At 35.9% G+C, this 21351-nt stretch overlaps 1 protein-coding gene across 2 annotated transcripts; it reads right to left on the reverse strand.

Annotated features, from left to right (window-relative positions):
* Nucleotides 1-286: 286 nt before the first annotated feature.
* stau (double-stranded RNA-binding protein Staufen) lies at nucleotides 287-20679 on the reverse strand. 2 transcript variants are annotated; one of them, XM_068770318.1, is made up of 17 exons: nucleotides 20549-20679; nucleotides 20338-20473; nucleotides 17529-17703; nucleotides 16226-16358; nucleotides 12879-13111; nucleotides 12369-12470; nucleotides 11605-11731; nucleotides 10913-11123; nucleotides 10095-10228; nucleotides 9308-9441; nucleotides 7993-8193; nucleotides 6678-6921; nucleotides 5601-5725; nucleotides 4398-4512; nucleotides 3457-3575; nucleotides 3037-3194; nucleotides 287-2101 (listed from the first exon to the last, which is right to left on the reverse strand). In XM_068770318.1, exons 2-17 carry the CDS (start codon nucleotides 20460-20462, stop codon nucleotides 2038-2040), a joined length of 2400 nt encoding a protein of 799 aa, XP_068626419.1. In that variant the 5' UTR covers nucleotides 20463-20473; nucleotides 20549-20679; the 3' UTR covers nucleotides 287-2037. The 2 variants fall into 2 exon arrangements, with proteins under 2 accessions (XP_068626419.1, XP_068626418.1); XM_068770317.1 differs by having other exon boundaries at nucleotides 20320-20473.
* Between the last annotated feature and the right edge of the window lie 672 nt (nucleotides 20680-21351).

Genomic DNA, 21351 nt, shown 5'->3' on the forward strand with positions numbered 1-21351 from the left:
ATCAAAGCACTATTAAAATGGATGTCGCAAATTTATCGCAAAAACTTACCAATGCCGAAGAAATTAGTGCTAAATACAATTAGCATTGAAGCCAAAGACAGTATATTTTCTCTATCAAAACATTATCAATAATCATGTCATCTCCAGGGAACAAAAGATGACATTTCTCAATTTCGAGATTGGGTGGCCAATTTTTTTTATTTTCACGCAGTCCGAAGCGATGTACAGAAACTAGCATATATCCTAAACGGGAAAAAATATTTAATATGTAAATAACAAAACAATGTCAGTTTTTCAACGTTTATTTTTCCTTACATAGTTGGCTAACAGCACGGAGTTTAATTGGGACTTGCTTCACCCATAATATAATAATATAAAATATTAGTTGCTTAGAACAAAATAAATAAAACGCTTCTTAATGCCCTTGTGGCGTTTCTTTATCCAATAATTGTAATTTCTTTATGCGCTGTTACTTGTGCAACATTCTACATGAAGAAATTGTTACAATGGCCTCGATTTATAATCGTTTTAACATAATTAAGAAATGAGACTTATTTTCTGTGCTTACAATAAATAACTTTCAAATTCTTAAAGTTTACTTAAGAGTAAGAGCTATCACTCGACTCGTGGCTGAAGTGGAAGTCCGCGATACCGTTACCACTAAGTAATACGAAGTACAATAAAAGACCCATTGCGATGAAATGTACAATCGTCGAGGTACATTTATAGTACAATTGACCGGGCGTCGGCCCCCTCCGGGTCATCGAACCGTGCAAACTACACGTCAGCTGTACCGATCAATTGTAGCAACGTCAAAACACTAAACAATGTCAAGTTTTATGTGCGATTAATTTATATGCAATAGGTACTAGATAATTATGGGTAAATAGATAAGGAATAAGTTACATGTCCTAAAATTAGCAAGCAATCTTAACCTAGTTATATACTAGAATGAATAAAATGTTTATGAGTGTAATACCTTGTTGGCTGATATCGGTTCATACTTGTGAAAAAAATTTCTGCAAATGTATAGGCAATATGTCAGGTGCATATAAAAAAAATAATAGTGTCCGTAGCGAAGTTACGCACTGTCGTAAAAGTGGCTTTATGAGTTATTACTAAAATTACACATTTCATAGGTCAGGGTCGGGGAAAACTGCAAACGTTAACTAGCTAGAGCTGGTCTTAAAAATCGAGGCCACGCGTTCTAATCGCCGTACTCCCCGAGGCCGGCGCGCTTGCAGGCGGCGCGGCTGGACTGAGTAGTCCACGGGGACTGCATGCGAGCAATCGGTTGCCGGACAAGGATTACGGCGATTACTGCTTTAATCTAAACTAAGGGATACACCATGGCCGCATGATGTAACGCGTTCCTCGGGACGGCAGGTGAGCGTCGCGCGCTATATCCCGCCAACGCGTCGTGCATCCGCGAACCTGTCCCAGCGCGGGCGCCGGGACAAACACTCGGCAGTTGTGGATGCGCCGCCGTACTCGGTCACCCGCACGCGTCTCGAAGAATCTCATTTGGTTTGGCTTCACAGCCTCTGTCTAATCGTTTCGTGTTTAGTATTGTTTTTAACCTAGACCCACTAACAAGACAATATTTGTTGCCTTCTGTAATACAGTAATTATAATCTATGATTAATATTTTATTGCCAATAATTACTTTAGCATAATAAATACAAATTCAAGCGTGTGAATATGATGACAACTAATGCTAATTTCTATAACGCGATGTTCGAGAAAGTTGGAAAGGTACACCTACCTTTATTTCACCGAACGATAGAGATATAACAAAAATACATTTGTATTTCAAAACAATACGTAGTAATAAGTACTACAACAAATAAACAAAACCCGAGATCTAATAATTGTGAATATGCCAGAGCTGAAAATAAAACAGAGCAACGCCGCCATCGCGGACTGTTCCTCGCCGTGAAATATTCACACACATCTAAAATATTGCAAATTAACTTATGAAAACGAAACAGGTTAATGACTGTCATATCGCTTTCGTATGACTGTGATTGGTTGATCTCACTCGGAAATGCCGTTGCTAATAACTCCGGCCTTTGCACCGGGGCCGGGGATGTTCTGCACCCTGAAAGAAACAATTAATATGTGGAAGAAAAGAAAGATTTTACGATAATCATATAATTGCATTACTTTTAGCTGAACGCAAGAATCTTTGAATGTTTTTTTTTATTTATATAAATATCACAAATAGGCAACGTTAAATGGCGCCTCCCATACGATTACGTAGTGGGAGATTAATATAAAGCCCAATAGCAACGGTTTATTTTGTTACAATATATCTATTTGTATACAAACAAATGATATATTTATTCCTCTCTGAATTACTCATAGTGATCACTTATACGTCAAGAGCAAAATGCCGAAGACTCTAATTTTTCAGAAACTTGAACTTGAAGCAACGAGGATTACATGCGCGCTGATCTGAGAAGTGACCACTATAAACTACGACGATTTTTTGTGTCACTCTCACAAAAACATTGATAGCTATATTATCAATTCGCACTGTATCTGGATTTTTTTTAAGTTTCGGTTTAATAACGGTTTCATTTCTTTTTTCATATAATTGTCAATATTTGAACAATGTGTACTGCACACAGCATATGTTACAGCGACCTTAAAATGTTTACAGACAGCAATTTCATTAAATGAAAACTGTTATGCAGTTACAATTAGTTATAACATGCACTCGTTTTATTTAAACCACATAGTAACAGCTAACAACTAATATAACTTGCTTAAAATAGTACTGTTAGAGATAATATTAAGTTCACCACAATCTTCAGTCATAGCAGTCAACTAGGATGCACTGTTTTGTATATTTTAGTTCTACCGCCACTTAGTGATATAGAGACATGATTATGTTTTAAATAATATTATTATATTTTTTTACTATCATCTCATATTTAGTCAAAATTAAGCTGAAGAAGCCATAAAAAATATTCAGGCGTATTATTTTTTAATCACTTTCAGAAATGTTAAGAAACAGAGTTGAGTACATACCCGGTGTCGCTCGGCTCGAGGCCCATGAGCGCGAGCGCGCGCAGCGCCGCCCGGGCGCACTGCTCGTGCGAGTGCGCCGTACTCGCGCCGCCGCCGTGACACATCACGGGCGGCTCCGTCGACAGCGACACCAGCGACAAGTACTCGCCGTGGTTGCGCTGTGCACAACACACAACACACTTAGTATTCATGATATATAAACATAACAATTTTTATTTTTCAATAAGTCAACCTTTTATTGTAACTGGTTCTCTAATATAAAATAAAGAAAACAGTAATTAATATAGCTGTCAACAATTTGAACTTATTATAGAACCAAATTAGCCATATTAAATATGATAACATAAAGGAAACCAGTGTTGACGTGATGTTCGGTCCAAATGATGTTTTAGATAAATTCTGGAAAACATATTCACGTACCTTGGGGAAGTCAGAGAACTGCACTGTGAAGCCAAGCAGTTGGGACAGGTACATGAGCTGATCCTTTGCACCCGGAGTGTTGCCACCCGATCCGCCCGTCGCACTAGTTTCACTCACACCTGGAAATACACACTTTTTAGTCTCAGGTTAAGTAAAAATTTACAACCAATGATTTCTGATGTAGGTGGTATTATCGAAGCCTAATAATATACAAGAAACTTGGGTAGGGTTGGGTTGGGTAGCGTATGGTATTTGATTTGATCAATAAGCGCGCAGTGATGGAAACTCATGTAAGATTGCACCAATCCATTTTGCGTGGGGTTGACACCACGACGTAATGTCATCATATTGTACGAGTATGTGTGACGAGAAAGAGATAATGAGACAGAAAAGTAGAGCGTGTAATCCGATGTTATTTTTTATTTATATAAGATTACTATATTAAGAAATATTTTTACTTTTATGCGTCTGACAAAGTTTATAGTTACTTAAAAAAGCATAAGACACATGAAGCTATTCAAATAAATAATATATTATAAATCTTAATACTTAAGCACCAGCAGTAAAGTACAGAAACTTGCGATATAATTAATGCGATAATTATAAAGGATTGCCACTGCTCACAAACAAGTTTCTAGAGGATGGGCAGCGGCGTCCTCTGCATACCATAATAGCACTCTGAAATTGCCAACCCTCCTAACAAGTGTGTTGATTATAGTATATCCTCTCAAAGATTTCTTTGGGGGAGAACTATGCCTTGTAGTGGGTGTTTATAGGTGTAGGCTGAAACGGTGACGACAAAAAAAAATGATAAAAAATATCACATGTTACACATCATATACTAGACACCAAGCCATTGTGTACGTTAGTAATTTCTATTAGCAGAATAGCATAGTGATAAAGTACATGTGAGTTATATAGTAGTGTGAGGGCATATATACCATTGGCGTTGTGCTGCGGCTGCCCGGAGCGCTGGTGGTAGTCCATCATCAGGACACCGGGCACAGGCTGTCTCACATCGTTGTTGGCACCGCCGCCCGTTACCGCTTCATTCTCCTAGGCAATATATATTTTTGCTATAAACCAATGCCCAATGGCAAATATATAAGGAAAATATATTTTCCACAATAATTAATTTATTTGAATTATCTATAATTCCATAACTTCTTAACTGTAAATTTTAAAGTGTCAATGTGAATTAATTCACATTGACACTTTAAACTTGTGTGAGACAAATTTTGTATTTTTAGGTTAGAAACCTTTAATCTTTAATCACGAGAATTAATGTTAAAACTTATTAATAAGAGTTAATTGCTTTAAACGTCGTGTCTTTCATTACAGAAACAATTACTGTTTGACTCCACAAAAATAATAAAGCATTATATATATACAACTTAAATGGTTTGCTAAGCTCAAAACTTAAACCCGTTACAGTAACTAAGCTCTGGATCTGTTGGACCTTGGTAAAGAATGACCAAGGGGTCTAAACTTCAGCTAGATCGGCTACTGTATTGGAATTATAGCGCTACTAAAGCGATACATACATCTGTTAACGTTAAATGTTTCGGAAAGCGTGAGCGCTAGATGAAATAGCAGTAAGCAAGGCAAAGATAATATTCATTTATTCAATACTAGAACTTTTATCAAAAGTTAATATTATATCATAATATATATTCAACTCAACTCTGCTTCGAAAAGTGATATACTTGTAGAGAAAAAGCAAAAAACCAAAGCATTTTAAATGAATGTTTAACAATATTGATTTATGTATATACATTTCCTGTCAGATACAACTTAAATCAAAACGTCTTTTAAATATTCGCTTGAATAAAATGACTTCTATTGACAATTAATTTTTCAATTCTTTTTAATTTAACTAATGATAATATGTTTCACGAAATTTTAATAGTTTTGACTTTGAAGAATGTATTACAATATTCTTGCAATAGAATCAAGCATTATTAAATTAAATTATATACAATTTATAATTAAATTAACAAATTAATAAGTATCTTTAAATAACCATTTTGTATAGCAAGCCCTAGTTCTTGGACAGTAGGCTGTCATTGTACAAGAACAATAATAAATTAAAATTTTAGCAAATTTTTAATGCAGCCTTAGCAAATGAAAGATTTTATGTTTACCTTTCGTTTCATGTCATTGCTATTCGATTTGTTGTCGGTGGGACCGTTGGTGTTCATGTTGTCGTTGTTGGCCGTTGCAGAAGCATCCGCACTGTTTGCACTTAGCTCCATTGCCAATAGCACATCTGTAATAATAAATAAAATTTGCAAATTATTGTAGTAAGGGAGCTTCTTTTAAGACCTGCAACAAATACAGATAGATAATTGCATAACCAAGGTTACACAGGTATAACGGGTGGATCTAAGAAATTTTGGTCATTGTTAAGATATTTTAATGGCTATTACAGGTATTTTAGGATATTTTAGAATTGTTTGGACATTAGTATAATAAAGAAATGATTTACTCGTTTCTTTATTTTAGATAGTTGTTGATTTATTTAAATATGGTTATTGTTAAATTTAATGAGTTTAAGCTATTTTTAAGATGGAGGATTTAGCTTTTGTGACAGCATACTTCCAGTGGAGGTTGCAAAAAGTTGTGTAACATCGAACGGAGAAAGGAATTTAGTCCAGTGATATTTAAGGTGACATATATTAAAAGCAGCGAATACCACTCTCGTATACACAGTGTTCTTTTGCCGCCTTGTCTACACTGGTCATTTATGCGTACACAAGATATTCTTTCATGTCTCGCTTACAAACACACAGTTGTTTTTTTACACTGCTGCCAAAGTGGCGTCTGCAGATTCAGCAAGTTCGTGGAGGTAGGACGCCAAGCGCGTCTAGCGTAAATTCTCATTAAGGGTAGCGAAATTCGAGGGATCCCCGGGGAGTCTGGCTTGAGCCGCTACATACTACAATTTACACGAAAGCCCTTAGTGACTAGAGTCAACGGCTCCCCGAGGGAACCTCGGCCTTTGTTGTTAGTCGTCGATAATAGTGTTTAGTATTGCAAAGGCAAAAGGCAAATATAGCAAAGGCTTTCAAGAGAGCTAACCCTCGACTTTTTCGGTCGCTTACATGATTAACATTACCACCTTGAGATGCGTTAGCAGTGGAATTTTCGAAACTTGACGGGTTCGAGTACGAGGCCGGTTGTGTATCAGTTTTGGATACAATAGTGATAAGTGTACTGACTGTGAGCGGCGCGACGCTTGGCCGTCTTCTTGTTGGGGCCGAGGCCGGTGGCGGAGTGCGGCGGCGCGTCGCATTGCACCAGGAACTCGCGCCTGCGAGCCTCCCCGCGCTCCTCCACCACGCGGTACTGCGGCGAGCGCGCGCGCGCCGCGTGCCGCGCCACCGCCAGCCGCGAGATCGGGTTGTCCGCGCCGCCCGCGTTGTTCGCGCCCGCAGAACCGTTAGTGCATCCGAACCCGCCCTCCTTTATCAAATTCAACTAGACATTTACACGCGTTTTTCCATATTCTAACATTATAAGTAATATACTACCGTCGGCTCGGAACGCTAATTCGGTGAGAACACCCGGCTAGAAACTCAACTGTTGCTCTTTTTAAATTAAATTTACCTATAGGTCCTTCTCATATAACTACAATGCTACAAAATACAATTAATGCACGTGATGAATAATTTTAAATTTAAAACCAAAAAAAGGAAGATCTAAGATATATGTTATGATTGTTGATACATTAATAATGTTAAGTATATCAACAGTCAACAAGAATAGGTAAAAACAAAAAGAAATTGGATTTGAAACTAATTCATCATCATGTAAACCATAGGATGATCAATAGATAATAGATTTCTAATAGGAACAATAGGAAAGTTATTTTAAAAAAGCAATTTAGTTGCATTTACATCTCACATCAGGAGATATGTTTTATGTAAAAATTAGGCAAATACATTAAAAGAAGACAATTAAAGGCTGGCTTTCAGCAGTTTTCTTAATTTGATTTTCTGCAATAAGCTTATGTTTAAAAAACTTTTACATCTACTTTATGTATTAACATTTTTTTTACCAAAAGTTTATATATAGGTAGACATATTTGTGATGTTAATAATAGACTAGACAGCACACTGTACAAATATGTCTACTCTTAAAGAGCTAAACATATTTTTATTATCCAATTTGCTTGTGAAGAGTCCTCAAATTCTTCAGCCATATTGTACGAAAGAGCTAAGAAAATCTGAAATATCTTATGGATTTTGACTGACACAAAATGAAAGTAGTCCCCCTTGATTGTGAAAACCAGCCTGCAGATATAAGACTATGGTTGTCGACAGTGAAAAAATGAAAGGGTAAGAGGATGATGACCTACTCACTTACTCAGTTGTAAAAGCGTGTAATACCACTATGGACAAACTTTAGGAAAACAGAAAAGCCTAAAGAGAGCTGGTAGTGGAGACTGACATGTTTATCGGCTCTTAGTCATAAAAAAACGACTATAAAGATGATCCTCAGTGATGAGGAAATAATAACAATTAAAGAGTATACCTTGATAAGATTGCGCGGCTTTTTCTTAGTGGGCGGGTGGCGGCGGCGGTCTTGGGCGGGACGCGTGCGCAGCATGGCGGGCGGCCAGCGCAACCGCATCTCATCCAGCATGCGTTCGGCCGCACGACGCTTTGACACTTTCTTCCCGTTGCCTTCTCCCTCCGTCTCCATGTCGCCCACCGTGCAGACCGTCACGAAAACCTACATTTCACATCATATATTAATCGTTGGTCTACAAGTTTGTGAATAATCTTTTATTTTTGTTTCCAATGATCATAAACTTTGAGGCTGTAGTTTCAAGAGTTGCAGACAGTTACGATGCAGTAAGTGCAAGACCGTTCATCGAAGCGATCTTAAGGGAAGACATAAGCTTTGCAGTGGGTGTCTATCTGCTTATATAATGATGAATTAAATTTCAAAAACCTTTTTTTTTTTGTTTTTACCTGTTCTTGGATTACAATGAAACAATTAGTTTCATGATATGGCTGTTGATATATTTAAAATTAATGACATATCAACAAACATAACATTAATATCGTAGAATTCCTTTTTTGGTTTTAAGTTTAAAATTAAATATATCTTTATCGAATAAATTTTGTTATAGCATTCAGTAGTTTATAGCTGTCGAAATGTAAGAATTTCTTTCTAATGAATCGCCAGTCTCTAAGAAATCGCCAATGAAAATTTACAGATAAAATTTAAAAAAAAACTTTTCTTTTTACATACAATGCAAATAATGAATTAGGCTCCAACTGTGACATAGGATGTTAACCAATCATTACACAAAAAAATAACCACATTTATACAAGTCTTCAGGTGTAAGACATTTACAACCTATTTATGTAAGCATTCATTGTTTATTATCAAGACATTCAACAATAAAGTATATTAACTATACAAATATGTAAAAAACATGTGTAACTACAATATAATACAGTTAAATTGAAATTTATAATACTCAAATAAAACTATTTGATTATGTATACAACATGTTTACACTAAGCCCCTTATTAATCATCAGCAATTACTCCATGTTAAGGTAGGTAATGGGTATATTCTTGTAAACATATCTTGTATGTTTATAATTACACTGGTATTTCTGGACTGAGTCATAACACAGCTTTGATCAGCACAGAAGGTAGAGAGAATTGATGTTAACAGTCAAAAGGTAACTTATGATTTTAGAAGTAACTCAGTGTGAAAATAAAAATAGAGTGGTTAATGCAAGAGACAAAACTGAATAGTATGAATAAATCTTGTCTCGTTCAGTTTTAACCCTTCTATTTATGGATATATTGTTATGAAATGAGTTTACCCGCATATGAGGCGGTCCTCGTTCAGATTTGACCGTGAACTGCACAGACTGGTTGCGCTTCAAAGCTAGTTCGTGCACCAGAGATACAGGGGACTTCACTTCCGAGCTTAATAGATCAGTACTATTATCGCCACCTAAAATGTAATTGAGAAACCAAAAATTTACATAAATACACTACTTATAACAGATATGAATGAGGGTGTACTGTTGTATTATAAATATATAATAAATAATCCACCATTGATAAATATCAAAATTTTTAGCCATGGTATTCCGCCTCTTTTTAATAAAGGTCACAAACATGAGTTAACCATGGGGTTTGACTTAATGGTTTAATATATAGTAACACCAAATAGGTAAATACAGAAGTACATCAAGAATAAATAATTAATTGAGCTTTAAGTATAAAAGGTAGTCTATAAAGTACATTGCATTTCTGAAACATTGGCATTTTACACTGCCTCGCCAAATTCAGGCCACCAAGCTAATGGTGCAAAATTAGCCATCAAAGTCCATGTAGTCATTACAATAACTGTTAACAAAATACTGTCCTCTAGCAAAGAAGCTTATCATTAAAAGTTACATTGCACAATTTTAAGGTCCTACAAGCCAGATTTTATGCTCTTTTTTTCTTTTTTAAAACCTCACATATTCGTTTATTCACGTTTAGTTAAGTTTTGTTATATAATTTCATAGCGGCGGTGATGGAAGATATCATTTGAATACAAGAAAACCAAAGAAAATTTTTTTCACTACGGCATTGTAAGAAACAGGCAAGGTGTGGTACCGTTGTCTGCGTCGGGGTCGACCTGCGGCGGCGGGCGCAGGTCCTGAAGCGCGCGGGCGGCAGCGTCGTGCCGAGCGGCCTGCGGGGTGCCGCCCTCGCCCAGCCATGCGCGCCCGCCCACACACACGCGAACGCTAAACATGTTAATGTGTACATGCTTATTATTTTTATTTAAACTAATTAGTAGGCGCAACTACTCCTTCGAACAGTCGACAGCTGATTTCACAATTTTATACCATCTATGAATTACTATTCTCTTAAATATTTTATATATAACATTCATCACAGTATTTTAACAATGAAATCACTAATGATGAGACACAGTTCCAAAGATTGCACTTGTACTTCCTTCACATTGAGAATGTAGGGAATAATTGTTAAACTAGCCACGGTTCATTGAACCATATGAAATTGTTGAACTACAATATTAACTGTGGATTTACTTTTTTATCTTTTTGATGATTCATTGTAAATTTAACGTGAACAATAATGCACCATGCAGCAAGTTAAAAAGTTTTAAGGAACTGTTAAGGAAATTAATTAAGTACTGTATCTCATTTTTAATAATTAGTCTTCTAGATTCCAAATTTACTGTGATATTCAACGAAAGCCGTAATACAGTTGACATAATTGACAGATGACCTAGTTGAGGTTATTCAAAGAAGTCATATGTTAGTTGTTTCCAACCGGTCTTTTTGGAAATCTATGTCTTGCAGCTAAAATTACTCAATAGAACTTTTTATATATTATTTTCTCTTCTTCTTATATATTATCATTTTATATATTAGTGTATAATGAAGCGTAAATATAGAACAGACCGATAGATGAGGCTGGGGCCCAGCAGACGCGGGTAGGCCGGCGGTACGAGCGGCGGATGCGGCACATGCGGCGCGTGCGGCAGGCGGTACGGCGGCGGCAGGCGCGTGCGCGAGCGCGGCGCAGCGGCCACCGGCGGTACCGACGTGTACACGGCCGGCTGACACAGCTTCATCGCCAGCGCATTCAGCTCCACCGTCGGCATTACGGCGCCTTTACAACAAACAAGACAAGTATGTATATTGACAATGTGGTTGGGTATGCGTATTATTATTTTTTAGTAATGGATACAGCTGGTCAAAAACAAACCTGCCTGTTTTCGAGTTAACGATACACAATAAAGATATTGGCCCACTGGACTATTCATGAGTGACATGGGATTTAAAAAGATGTGGTTGCGCCTATCCCCAGCCTTAATTCTGTATTTCTGGAAGCATTTGGTGATGGCGTAAAGCGAAGTCAGAAATTTAAAAGCAGGTGTCGTCTCCGAATAGAGCCAAGTTTTACCAGAGATTGCTGAGACTTTTTTTTTCAAAAACCACTTTCAAAATTTTACTGCTTTTAATGATCTCTGCTACATTTCTACCAAATTCCCATTCTTTTTGTCACGCCTTCTTAGATCCCTGTCAGAAGACTTGGGTCCCTTTGGTAACTAGTAGTTTACATGTCGTTGATAGTATGGCGTGCACATTACCTGCGTGTCGGTGGTGCGCGGCGTGCGGTGCGTGTGCGGGAGGCGCTCGGGGCGGCGGGGGAGGGAACGCCGTGCCACCCAGCGCTGCGCTGGCCGCCGCGTGCTGTGCGCGCTTTATCGACGACCCCTGAACACAAACAATATATAGATACAACAATATAAATTTAGACGCTCACTGTATCTGTTATGTATAAAAAATATTGTTCTATGCAATTTTCATTTTATTACAAAAAAAATCAAGAAGAACAAAAAGAGATCGCTTCATTCTTTGGTCGGACAAACTTTAATGTGCATTTTTCCTGGAAAAGAAGCAAACGACAAATACAGAGCATTACACTAGCACTTCTTTGTTTTTTGTTCAGACGAAAATTAGAACATCCATGCCGAGTCCATCATCAGAACAATTCTTTACTGACCAAACAAATAACTGAATATTTGACTATGGTAGTCGTGGATTCGTTGACCCAACTAATCCACGACTCTCCTTATAGTCCTGATCTTGCAGTTAGCGTCAGTGATTTATTCCCAAAAATAAAAGATAAATATAATGCAACACGGTTTACAAAACCAATATACGGTGTCTTTGTTAAAATCCACCATGGAAACCCTCAAAACCCCAAAAAAAGAGTGGACCCATTGCTTTACACAATGATTCTACAAGATGCAATGATGCATAGATCGTCAAGGAAGTTAATTAATAGTTGATACTTAGTTACTGTTGGTTATAAGGTTCTGGCTTTGTCACCCCTCATAACTGAACTTACCTCAGCGGTATATTCCTCAGTATCACCCAGCCGGAGTGTTACTGTGAATACTTTTTTGTGAGCGGGCCCCGTCTCAGACGTAAGGCGATATTGATGCTTAATCTGAAAAATCAAGTTTAATTATCGTCGATATATATCGTCTAAATGTTTGCCTAAGAATCATTCATAAATAAGACAATGTATTTCAAACATTATACAAAATACTAAGATACAAACACTGAAAGTTCTAGTAGTTTCTAATAAAAAATGAATCGTTGTAGGTTCTATGACACATCTGACATGTGTCATGACAAAACAGATCATGTCAAAGAAACTATCTAATTGCTTAATAGCATTTGATAGAAGGAAGATTCTTTTTTTCAGTGTTTGTATGTAGTTTACATTTACTGTAAAATTTATAAAGCCACTTGTAAATTTTAATAGTCAGTTCTGAAAGAGATTTTTTGTTGTAGCAGTGAGTGAAGCTAGTTAATTGGCTAAGTAATGAAAACATGTTTAAATCAAACCAACCTTATTGTACCTGGCCAACTCATTGACCAGGCACATGGGTGTCTTCTCTTTACTGTTGGCCTGGGTTGTGGATGCGGTTGATGTGGCGGAAGCGGAAACGTCGGTCGAGGTAGGCACGGGCGCGTCGCCCACCTCGGCCTCGGGGACTTTGACGCCGCACTCTTCACCGGTCTCGCGCCCGGGGCTGGTGGCGTTCCCGGCTGGGTTTAGGTTCGCCGACGGCGCTGTCACCACTGCAAATAACATTAACGTAAGATGCTGACAGCACATCTAATGCAAAAACCAGACAGATTATAAAACTAAGAGCATGTAATACACTTATTATTTGGATTTTTCAATCAGAACTCTGTTTATCAACAAATTGAAAACAATGATTTTCTTGCAAATGTAATTTCTCGACCATGTATTTTAATGAAATTAAACTCTACCCGCCACTGATCCATGTGATTTACCTAACGACTTCTGCATTATATTATAAAGGAATAAAAAATAACCTATTCAAAAACAATTAAAGTGAAAATCTGTGAATTGAAATAGACCCGTCATTACGACGCGGTATCAAGAAACGGTAGAAAATATTTGAACAAGCAATTTTCTTCATTAACATATTAAGCTTGACCATTTTCTACATATTTATATTTGGGGGTTATTTCAGAGGATTTCGATTTATTATATATTTAGGCTCGCAAACAGTGAACTAAATGATATATTTATTTAAAAAAGATTTACTACTGTTGTCTTAATTTTTTATTCTGACTTACCAAAACAATAAAAGCGGTAATATTATTATGAGCAATATACTTTAAGAAATAGTAAAAAAACATAACTAAGAAAATAAAATTACAAGACAATATATGCATATGGGATAGATTATTATATGTAGAAAATTGCTTGTAGAGAAATACTCCAGAAAATATTGAAAATGCAAATGGAGATATTTAACAAAAAACTCTTCGCAATATCTTTGGTATACTAGATGACTCAGGTGTAAAAAATTACCTCTGTTTAGAGTGTTTGCGTACAAATTACCTCAATGCTGCCTTTCTTATATTTCAAGAAATATAATAAAAGAGATTATTTTTGTTTTTTTGGATAAAGAGCATTTACTTTGTTACGCAAAATATTCCTTTAATATAGTAACTTCTTTCAGCTTTTTAAAGCTTTTGTACGCGACATTAAATCGCTTACATAGTCCAACAGCTCTTGGTTTAACATTAAGAACCTTTATAATATGAACCTATATACTTTCTTACATAAATCTAGTTTCATTAAGTTTTGCTTTAAATTAAACTTTAAAATAATTTTACATCCTGACCTCAAATGACCGCTAAAATGTTACTTTATTATATTTATATTTTATAATTTCGTATACCCTTCGAGTATTGGTAGCCTAGCAGTAGAGGACTGAGAGTTGCGATCATAAATCCCCGGTTCGATTTCTAGGATACAGTTTTATATAATTCACACTTTGGTCATTAATTATGTAGGTTTGCCACTATTGTCAATGTTGTCATACCAAACTGTGATCGTCAACCCGCTTGCCAAGCATATGGTATATCCTCCCATAGAGATCTTTAGGAGGCCTATATCTATCATTGGGCGTGTATAAGCTAAAACGACAATATTTTTCGTTGGAAGTCCTTAAGTACTTAAATAATTCAATTTGATTTGGAAATTGACCCCTTAAAAATTCCAGCTTAATTTTTGATCAGGACACGATAGTAATTCTCATAGCTTTTGATGGATACTATTTAAGAGCAGCTCAATTTGATTTTAGTTTCTATATAGTTAAGGAGCCCCTTTGGTATACTTCTGAGGACTTCACACAAGGGATTACTAATGTGGAAAAGAATGAGTGACAGACTCGATTTCTAAAATATTTCTTGGGCCGGACTGTCACCCAAATGGCATTTGGAGATTATGTGGGCCTGAGGACGCAGAGGGCGCCTAGACTAAGACCTTATATTATATTAAAGGCAGCTCGAGTGCTCAAAACCATGCATTACTGCCACTTATATTACCACCTAGTATGATCAGAGATCAACGTCAACTTTGATATACGATCTGACTTCGTTTCTGACAAGACTGGTTGGTTTTCGAATGGCGACCATGACAGTGTGCAGTATACGTAGCTTGTCTTATCGTCGCGTCGTCCCGAAACTCGAGTACGTGTCTCGGGTCTCAGAATAGTGCGGCGTTTGAGTGTACCATTGATGATGTATTGTCTTTTATTTGGCGGCGCCTACCATCAGTGAATTTGTGTATTGAGCGGCAGAGTGAAAATCGATGCCCGTTTTGGGAACTAGACAATAGTTGCCAATACCACGGCGCGGCCATGGACTTACGCATGACCTTGATCTGTACGACTTGGAAGCTGGGACTTGGGAGGGAGAGCGGAATGATGAGCCGATTAACTTGTGCAAAGCACGGGCTTGGGTGTGAGAAAACGAGTCTGATCTGTCGAGTTTTATAGTGTCATTTTATTGGACAGTGACAATTTACTCCCGCTGTTTAGAAATGGAGGCGACTGAGCACGAAGGCCGCCTTTTTTCGTGGGCTTTGAAATTGAGTTTGTTATCCGGGAACGGGTTTAAGTCACCCATGGCACGAAACTGTTCATGAGTGTGATCGGAGCTGGTAAAGAGAAGAGGAATTGTAAATGCAGGTGTTGTCTGCAAACAGCGCGAGCTCTACAACCCTGACATGAGTTGTCATTGGCGTAGAGCGTGTATAGAACCGGCCCGAGGACCGATACTTGGGGCATCCCCGCTCGGATCGGACGTCGTGGGGAACAAACGTCCTCCACGTGATACTAAAATGTTGGTTCAAAAAGTCTCGTCGTTATGCATACGACATCGTCTGACATATATATATCGTATAGCTTGTATACTAATTTATTATGCCAGTCTGATTTCTATTTATAAGCGTTTACAATAGGATCCCAGATAATGCCTAGAAAGTTCCATGGCTTGGTAAAAAAAAAATTGTCTAAGAAATTTTGTGCTAAGGGTTACTGGGAATAAAGTGTTTGCCTCCAGACTTCCAATATTAATTGAATATGTAATTTTATATACTTTAAAAAATAAATATAGATAAATATATAACCTTGCCGAATTCTTTTCGCCTATTCTTTTCAAGTCTTATGTATTTATTATCCGAACATGTGACTAAACTTATCTTGTCGCCAAAAAAATATGTAATCCAAAAAAATGTAATCCATTTTATATTGAATAAAGAATGTTTGAACTTGAATAAATATAAAGACGCTATAGAGGAACATATAAGTTCACATAGAGTGCCGATACAGCATTAAATCAGGATGTATGTAATTAGATTTGTGGTAGTACCAGTGTGGCTGGGCTGCGCGGAAGGCGGTGGCTGGTGCTGGTGTGGGGCGGCGAAGGGCGGCGGCATCACGCTGCCCCCCGGCCCGTACCCTCCACTCACGGAGTACGGTCGTCTCATTGGCTTCATTTGTTGCTATTAATAAAAAATAGTAATATTTTAAAATGCATAAATTAAACGGGTAGATCAGAAATTCTCCAGAAAAACCTCAATACTCCACAGTCGGAGGACGTGGTGGTCGTGGATTTCGACGAACATTTATTACGGTATATAATATTATTTTTGTAACTATAGATTTTTGGATCACTCTATCCATACCGTATGTTGTCAGCAAATTAGCTAAACGATCATTTGCATCTTTAAAGCTTTGACACCTATAATCAATCACTCTGTATATAAAATAATAATAATGTAAAGTGCTGCTAAGCTCAAAACTCGAGAACGCATTTTTCTTTACGCCACGAGAAAGGTAGAAGAAAAAAAAATTAAAATGGCGAGTAAAATAAAAAAAAAGAACAAGACTTTATTTCAAACACAGAAACATAACTTTGAAAGGTGCATAAGATTTAAGGTAACAGAAAAATCTCTTAATAATAACTGAAAAGTTTATATTAAGTTCCGGCTTGGTGAAGTTCACCTCGAGCCGATATTTAATTTATATGACTAGATTAAGTGATAGAGCTTTTAGGTGAATTAGGAGGACTCTCCATGGACATAACGAATATAAACAAGTATACATAACAATTAACATTATATTATTTCATAACAACAAAGAGCATAGAATTTACATGTAGTTATCTTATTTTCTTGATGACATATTTTATTTTTCCTTTGTCAATATTACTTCCTAATTCTTGTTAGTAACTTAGCCAAGGGCTTTCAAACTCAGCTTCTGTTGTTACATTAGATATTTCAACAGAAGGTGGCCGAGGTCGGTGGTTTGGGAAAAGAGAAGGAATAATAATAATAATAATGAATATAAGTATATGTACAAAACAATGTGTCTGAGTATAGTCCGTCCAAATTCGCTGTACCTAGGGCGCGGTATAGAGGATCCGGTCCACTGCCAGGCGTAGGCCTTCCCCAAAGTTCGCCACAATAACTAGTCATACTGCCCGCATCCAGCGACTTTCTGCGGTGATCATCTTCATAATCATCATATAAATTATTACAAGTCCACTGTCCGGGATAAACCTTCCTCAAAGGTCGATACATTGACCGACATTGCGCTGCACTTCCACTTGCTTGTGTCTAATAATACAATGTGTATGTATAATAAACGTATAAAATTTTGCTTGCTTGTACCGGTGGCATGGCGTGGTGTTGCGCGGTTGGATGGTGCGGCATAGCGCGGATGGGGTGGGGCGCGTGCTGTGGCCGCGGCGGTGCATGGTGCTGGTGGACGCCCAACGCTCCCAACCCGCCCAACGACTGGCCGTGAGCACTTAGCGCGCCTGTTCCAGACGGGCCCATCGCCACCCTGCGCAACCATCATTACACGTACTTATGCAAACATGTAATCTATGTTCATATTATTATCTACATGGGATCATTTAAACTGTCCACTGGTGTATGTCATAGGAAGAATGTCAGCAAAGACCAATTCGATTGAAATGAGAATCAGATTGAACTCCTCTGTAAGACATCCTTCAAACTAAACCCACAAGGATTCCAAGCGCGTCATAATCTGAGAAGTGTCCACAACAAACTCGGATGGATTTTTTTGAGGTCACTTATAATCTTAATACAGTAGTTAGGACATTTTATTTCATTACAAAAGGATTTTTGCAATTTTTTCTTTTATGAACCTTTTAAGTTTATTAAATGATTAGAGACATTAGATATATCAAAAAGTTTATAAAAAATGAAATGGGTGTTAATTATCTTAACGTTACAAGTAGAGGTGGTAGCTTACCTCTTATAATGATACCTTCTTGATATTTTAAATTTTATGAATTTAATATGCATATTTAAGTGCAAGGTTACAAATAGCAATTTAACCACCATACCCAATCTGATTATATATATAAATAATGAATATTTGGTTTAATTTACTAATGCTTATTACCAAGTTAATGTCATTTATCATATTTTTAACAATCTCCGTAGCTTGTGTAATAAAATGTTGTGGGAATACCGCACGACAATATTCTGAAAGAAATTTTGACAAGAAATGCGGTATATTTGATCAAAATTTTGACATAGTTTTATGATCCATAGAATGACTAAATATTTTTATGCTGTTGTAAATATCAGCTATTTAAATATAAGCTATGTTAAGTATATACTTTGCAATGATATAATAATTTGTAAATTATAAAAACTTTTTTTCAAGATCTATACCATTAATTTTTTCAATTCTCGTGTTTTATTATAATATAAAGTATATTATAAAATCTTATTGAGATATGCCATTAAATACTTGCTTTAATAAAGTTAATAAGACAAAATGAAGTACTTAATAATTTGTATATACAAAGTTAAATTCCATCTCATCAACAAAATGTTAAAAAACTCAAGGTTTTTTTCCTAAGTTGTTTTTAAATCATTTAAGAATTTGACAGTAAGTGAAAAAACAAAATGAGCAGTTTTAAACTTACAGTATGATAGAGATGTTACCATTTTAGAACATGCTTTAGCACTACAGCACTATGAGAATTTGTAACTGTTTAAACATAGTCTATTCAATGAGAAACACATGGCAAAACTGTTATTACAACTGCTACACACCAAAAAGAGATACAGAATGTGAGCTCAAGTATAAAGTGGCAAAATGTCATTATCATATTTTCTCGAATCAAAGCGACCATCATATGTTCCTTTCATGACCAGTTTATGAACAAAGAGTGCCGCAAAGAACCCTCGAGATATCAACAAATTACACAACATTTGCATATGAATGCAGTCTGCATATATGTGGAATAAAACATAACTATATTAATTTATAGTGTCAAGAGTTACCATACCTGGTATTATTTTTTAAAGAAACATAATCTGCTCAAATTTCAGATAAAATATTACAAATGTTATTAAAAGTTTAAAAAGTATATTGCCATGAGTTGATAAAAGACAATTATGATTTTTTAAATGTTCTTAATCTTATAATAACAATAAAAAAATGCTAGGACTTCAACTACCTCACTACTATTTTGAATTACAATAATTATTAATTAGTAGACAAAATGGGTCCTATCTTAAAAATTAAAAGGACCCTTAATATGTTAGCTACTAGCTACAGACATAAAATCATACTGGTGGGTACTAAATATGATCAATGTTGTAGTATTTAAAAAACTTGCAGTTAATATTAATTAATTAACATCTACAACTATTATGAATATAATATAAAGCTTTGCTATGAAATAGATATTTAGATGTAACAATACTGTTTACTGATCACTAATATATTTTTTTGGTAAAAATTATTACAGGCCTACATTTTTATTTTGAATAGCTAAATACTACTACTGCAAATATACTTGTTTAGAAATGTAGTGAACCTTAATTTAATAAAAAATATAATCCATTTTTTGTTTACAAATAAAGAAATCTATAATTTAAGTAGACTTACTTATATGTATCAGGTTGATTCTACTGCTGTTGTACAAAATATAAATTAGCTATTAGAGAAATTATGAATGTTGACTAATGCTGTAACTCCTACACAAGAAACTACTATCTGATGCCTTGCCAAACCACAAATAGCTAAGATTACCTTGCTAAATAGTAAATATTTTATACATAAGTCAAATCTATATTTTGTTATGGAAGATACCCTTGACAGAATGGGATATCAACAAGCACTAAAAAACTACCTATTTTAAAACAATTTACTTTAATATTTATTGGACGAAACAAAACCAGAAGTGCTTAGTTTCTACATTTATTTTAACAGAAGATGTATGTGCCTGTTTAAAAAAAAAATAATGATTCGTTAAAGGAAATATTTTTAAAAGAATACTAGTTCTTAACTTTAATTAAACAAATTAAGCCAGATTAAAGAAAATTCAGCTCACGGCATTATGAATCAAAAATATATAAAAAAGATAAGTTACAAAAAAATAGCAAATAAAATAAGTGAGAAGCGAAACGTTACCTAGTTAAAGTTACGTGCCTGTTCTCTCTGTGCATCTGATGGGGTGGCATCTGGTGGTGTGCAGGCATGGCCTGGTGGCCTGCAAGGTGCTGCGGCGGGTGCCCCGACATCGGTTGATGATGCATGTTCGGGTGATGCATCATCGCGAATCAATCTTCATCACAAACAAATGAGATCAACAAATACCGCCAATCATAGTAACAATCACGATATCGCACAAATTCCTTACCGTGGTTTTACCGGGTACGCTTTTAATTTTCCGGCTATGCGTTAAACATAAATCCGCTTACAAATAAAGCCTAAATAATTTTATTTGGCGAACAGTAAAGAAAATCGTTTCGTTCAACATGCGGCCATGTTAGAAATGTTGCCATAAGAGGACACTACATTAATATTTTGAACAGTTATAGGTACATGCCGGCCGGGTAGTTTTATTTCGTATATACAAATTATACGCAAAATAATTAAATTTTCTTACCTCACATCTATAAAAGTTTTGCCTAAATATTACTTACGTTATTGTATTTCACGAGAAATATTTTAATTTATTTAATCATTACGGCGATATAACTTGATGACCTTAATTTGTAGTCAAAAGTGTCGTGCGAATTAACCGAACACACAAAACACTAGCTTAATCTAACATAATTAATTTGAAATAAGGCATAGAATGACCAGACCTTGAGGTATATGTAATTTACACAGTGATTGTAATCCGTTATCTAACTCTAGACTATGAAAACGAGAATTTTATATTAAGAAATTAATTCAGACATAACTAACCAGATTTATTCTTATTCATTTATCATTATGTCAGTTTACTATAACAGTGTAAACTGATATAAATGAAATTACAAAAAATCATTAAATAGGATCATTACAATCATATATTAGATGCAATCCAATATTAAAAAAACTATACGAGAGAACCAAAGTATATTTTGTACTACAAAAAATCAATAATGGAGTTAAGAGAGATTTAGCGCGACAACCACCGATGGGTTTATTCTTGATCACGTTTGGCCTATATAG

Source organism: Battus philenor, unplaced genomic scaffold (assembly GCF_028537555.1).
Source record: "Battus philenor isolate CCGP_79_NKW_IND1 unplaced genomic scaffold, ilBatPhil1.0.hap1 SCAF_3, whole genome shotgun sequence".
Lineage (NCBI taxonomy): Eukaryota > Metazoa > Arthropoda > Insecta > Lepidoptera > Papilionidae > Battus > Battus philenor.

What these genes read in the sequence shown, in the direction of transcription:
- stau (XM_068770317.1), bottom strand. Translation starts at nt 20,462, where the DNA reads ATGATGCATCACCCGAACATGCATCATCAACCGATGTCGGGGCACCCG. An exon ending in CGCGCAGCCCAGCCACACTG is followed by an intron (nt 13,112 to 16,225) that starts GTACTACCACAA and finishes TGTTATTTGCAG; the next exon opens with TGGTGACAGCGCCGTCGGCG. An exon ending in CGACCCCGACGCAGACAACG is followed by an intron (nt 9,442 to 10,094) that starts GTACCACACCTT and finishes ATTACATTTTAG; the next exon opens with GTGGCGATAATAGTACTGAT.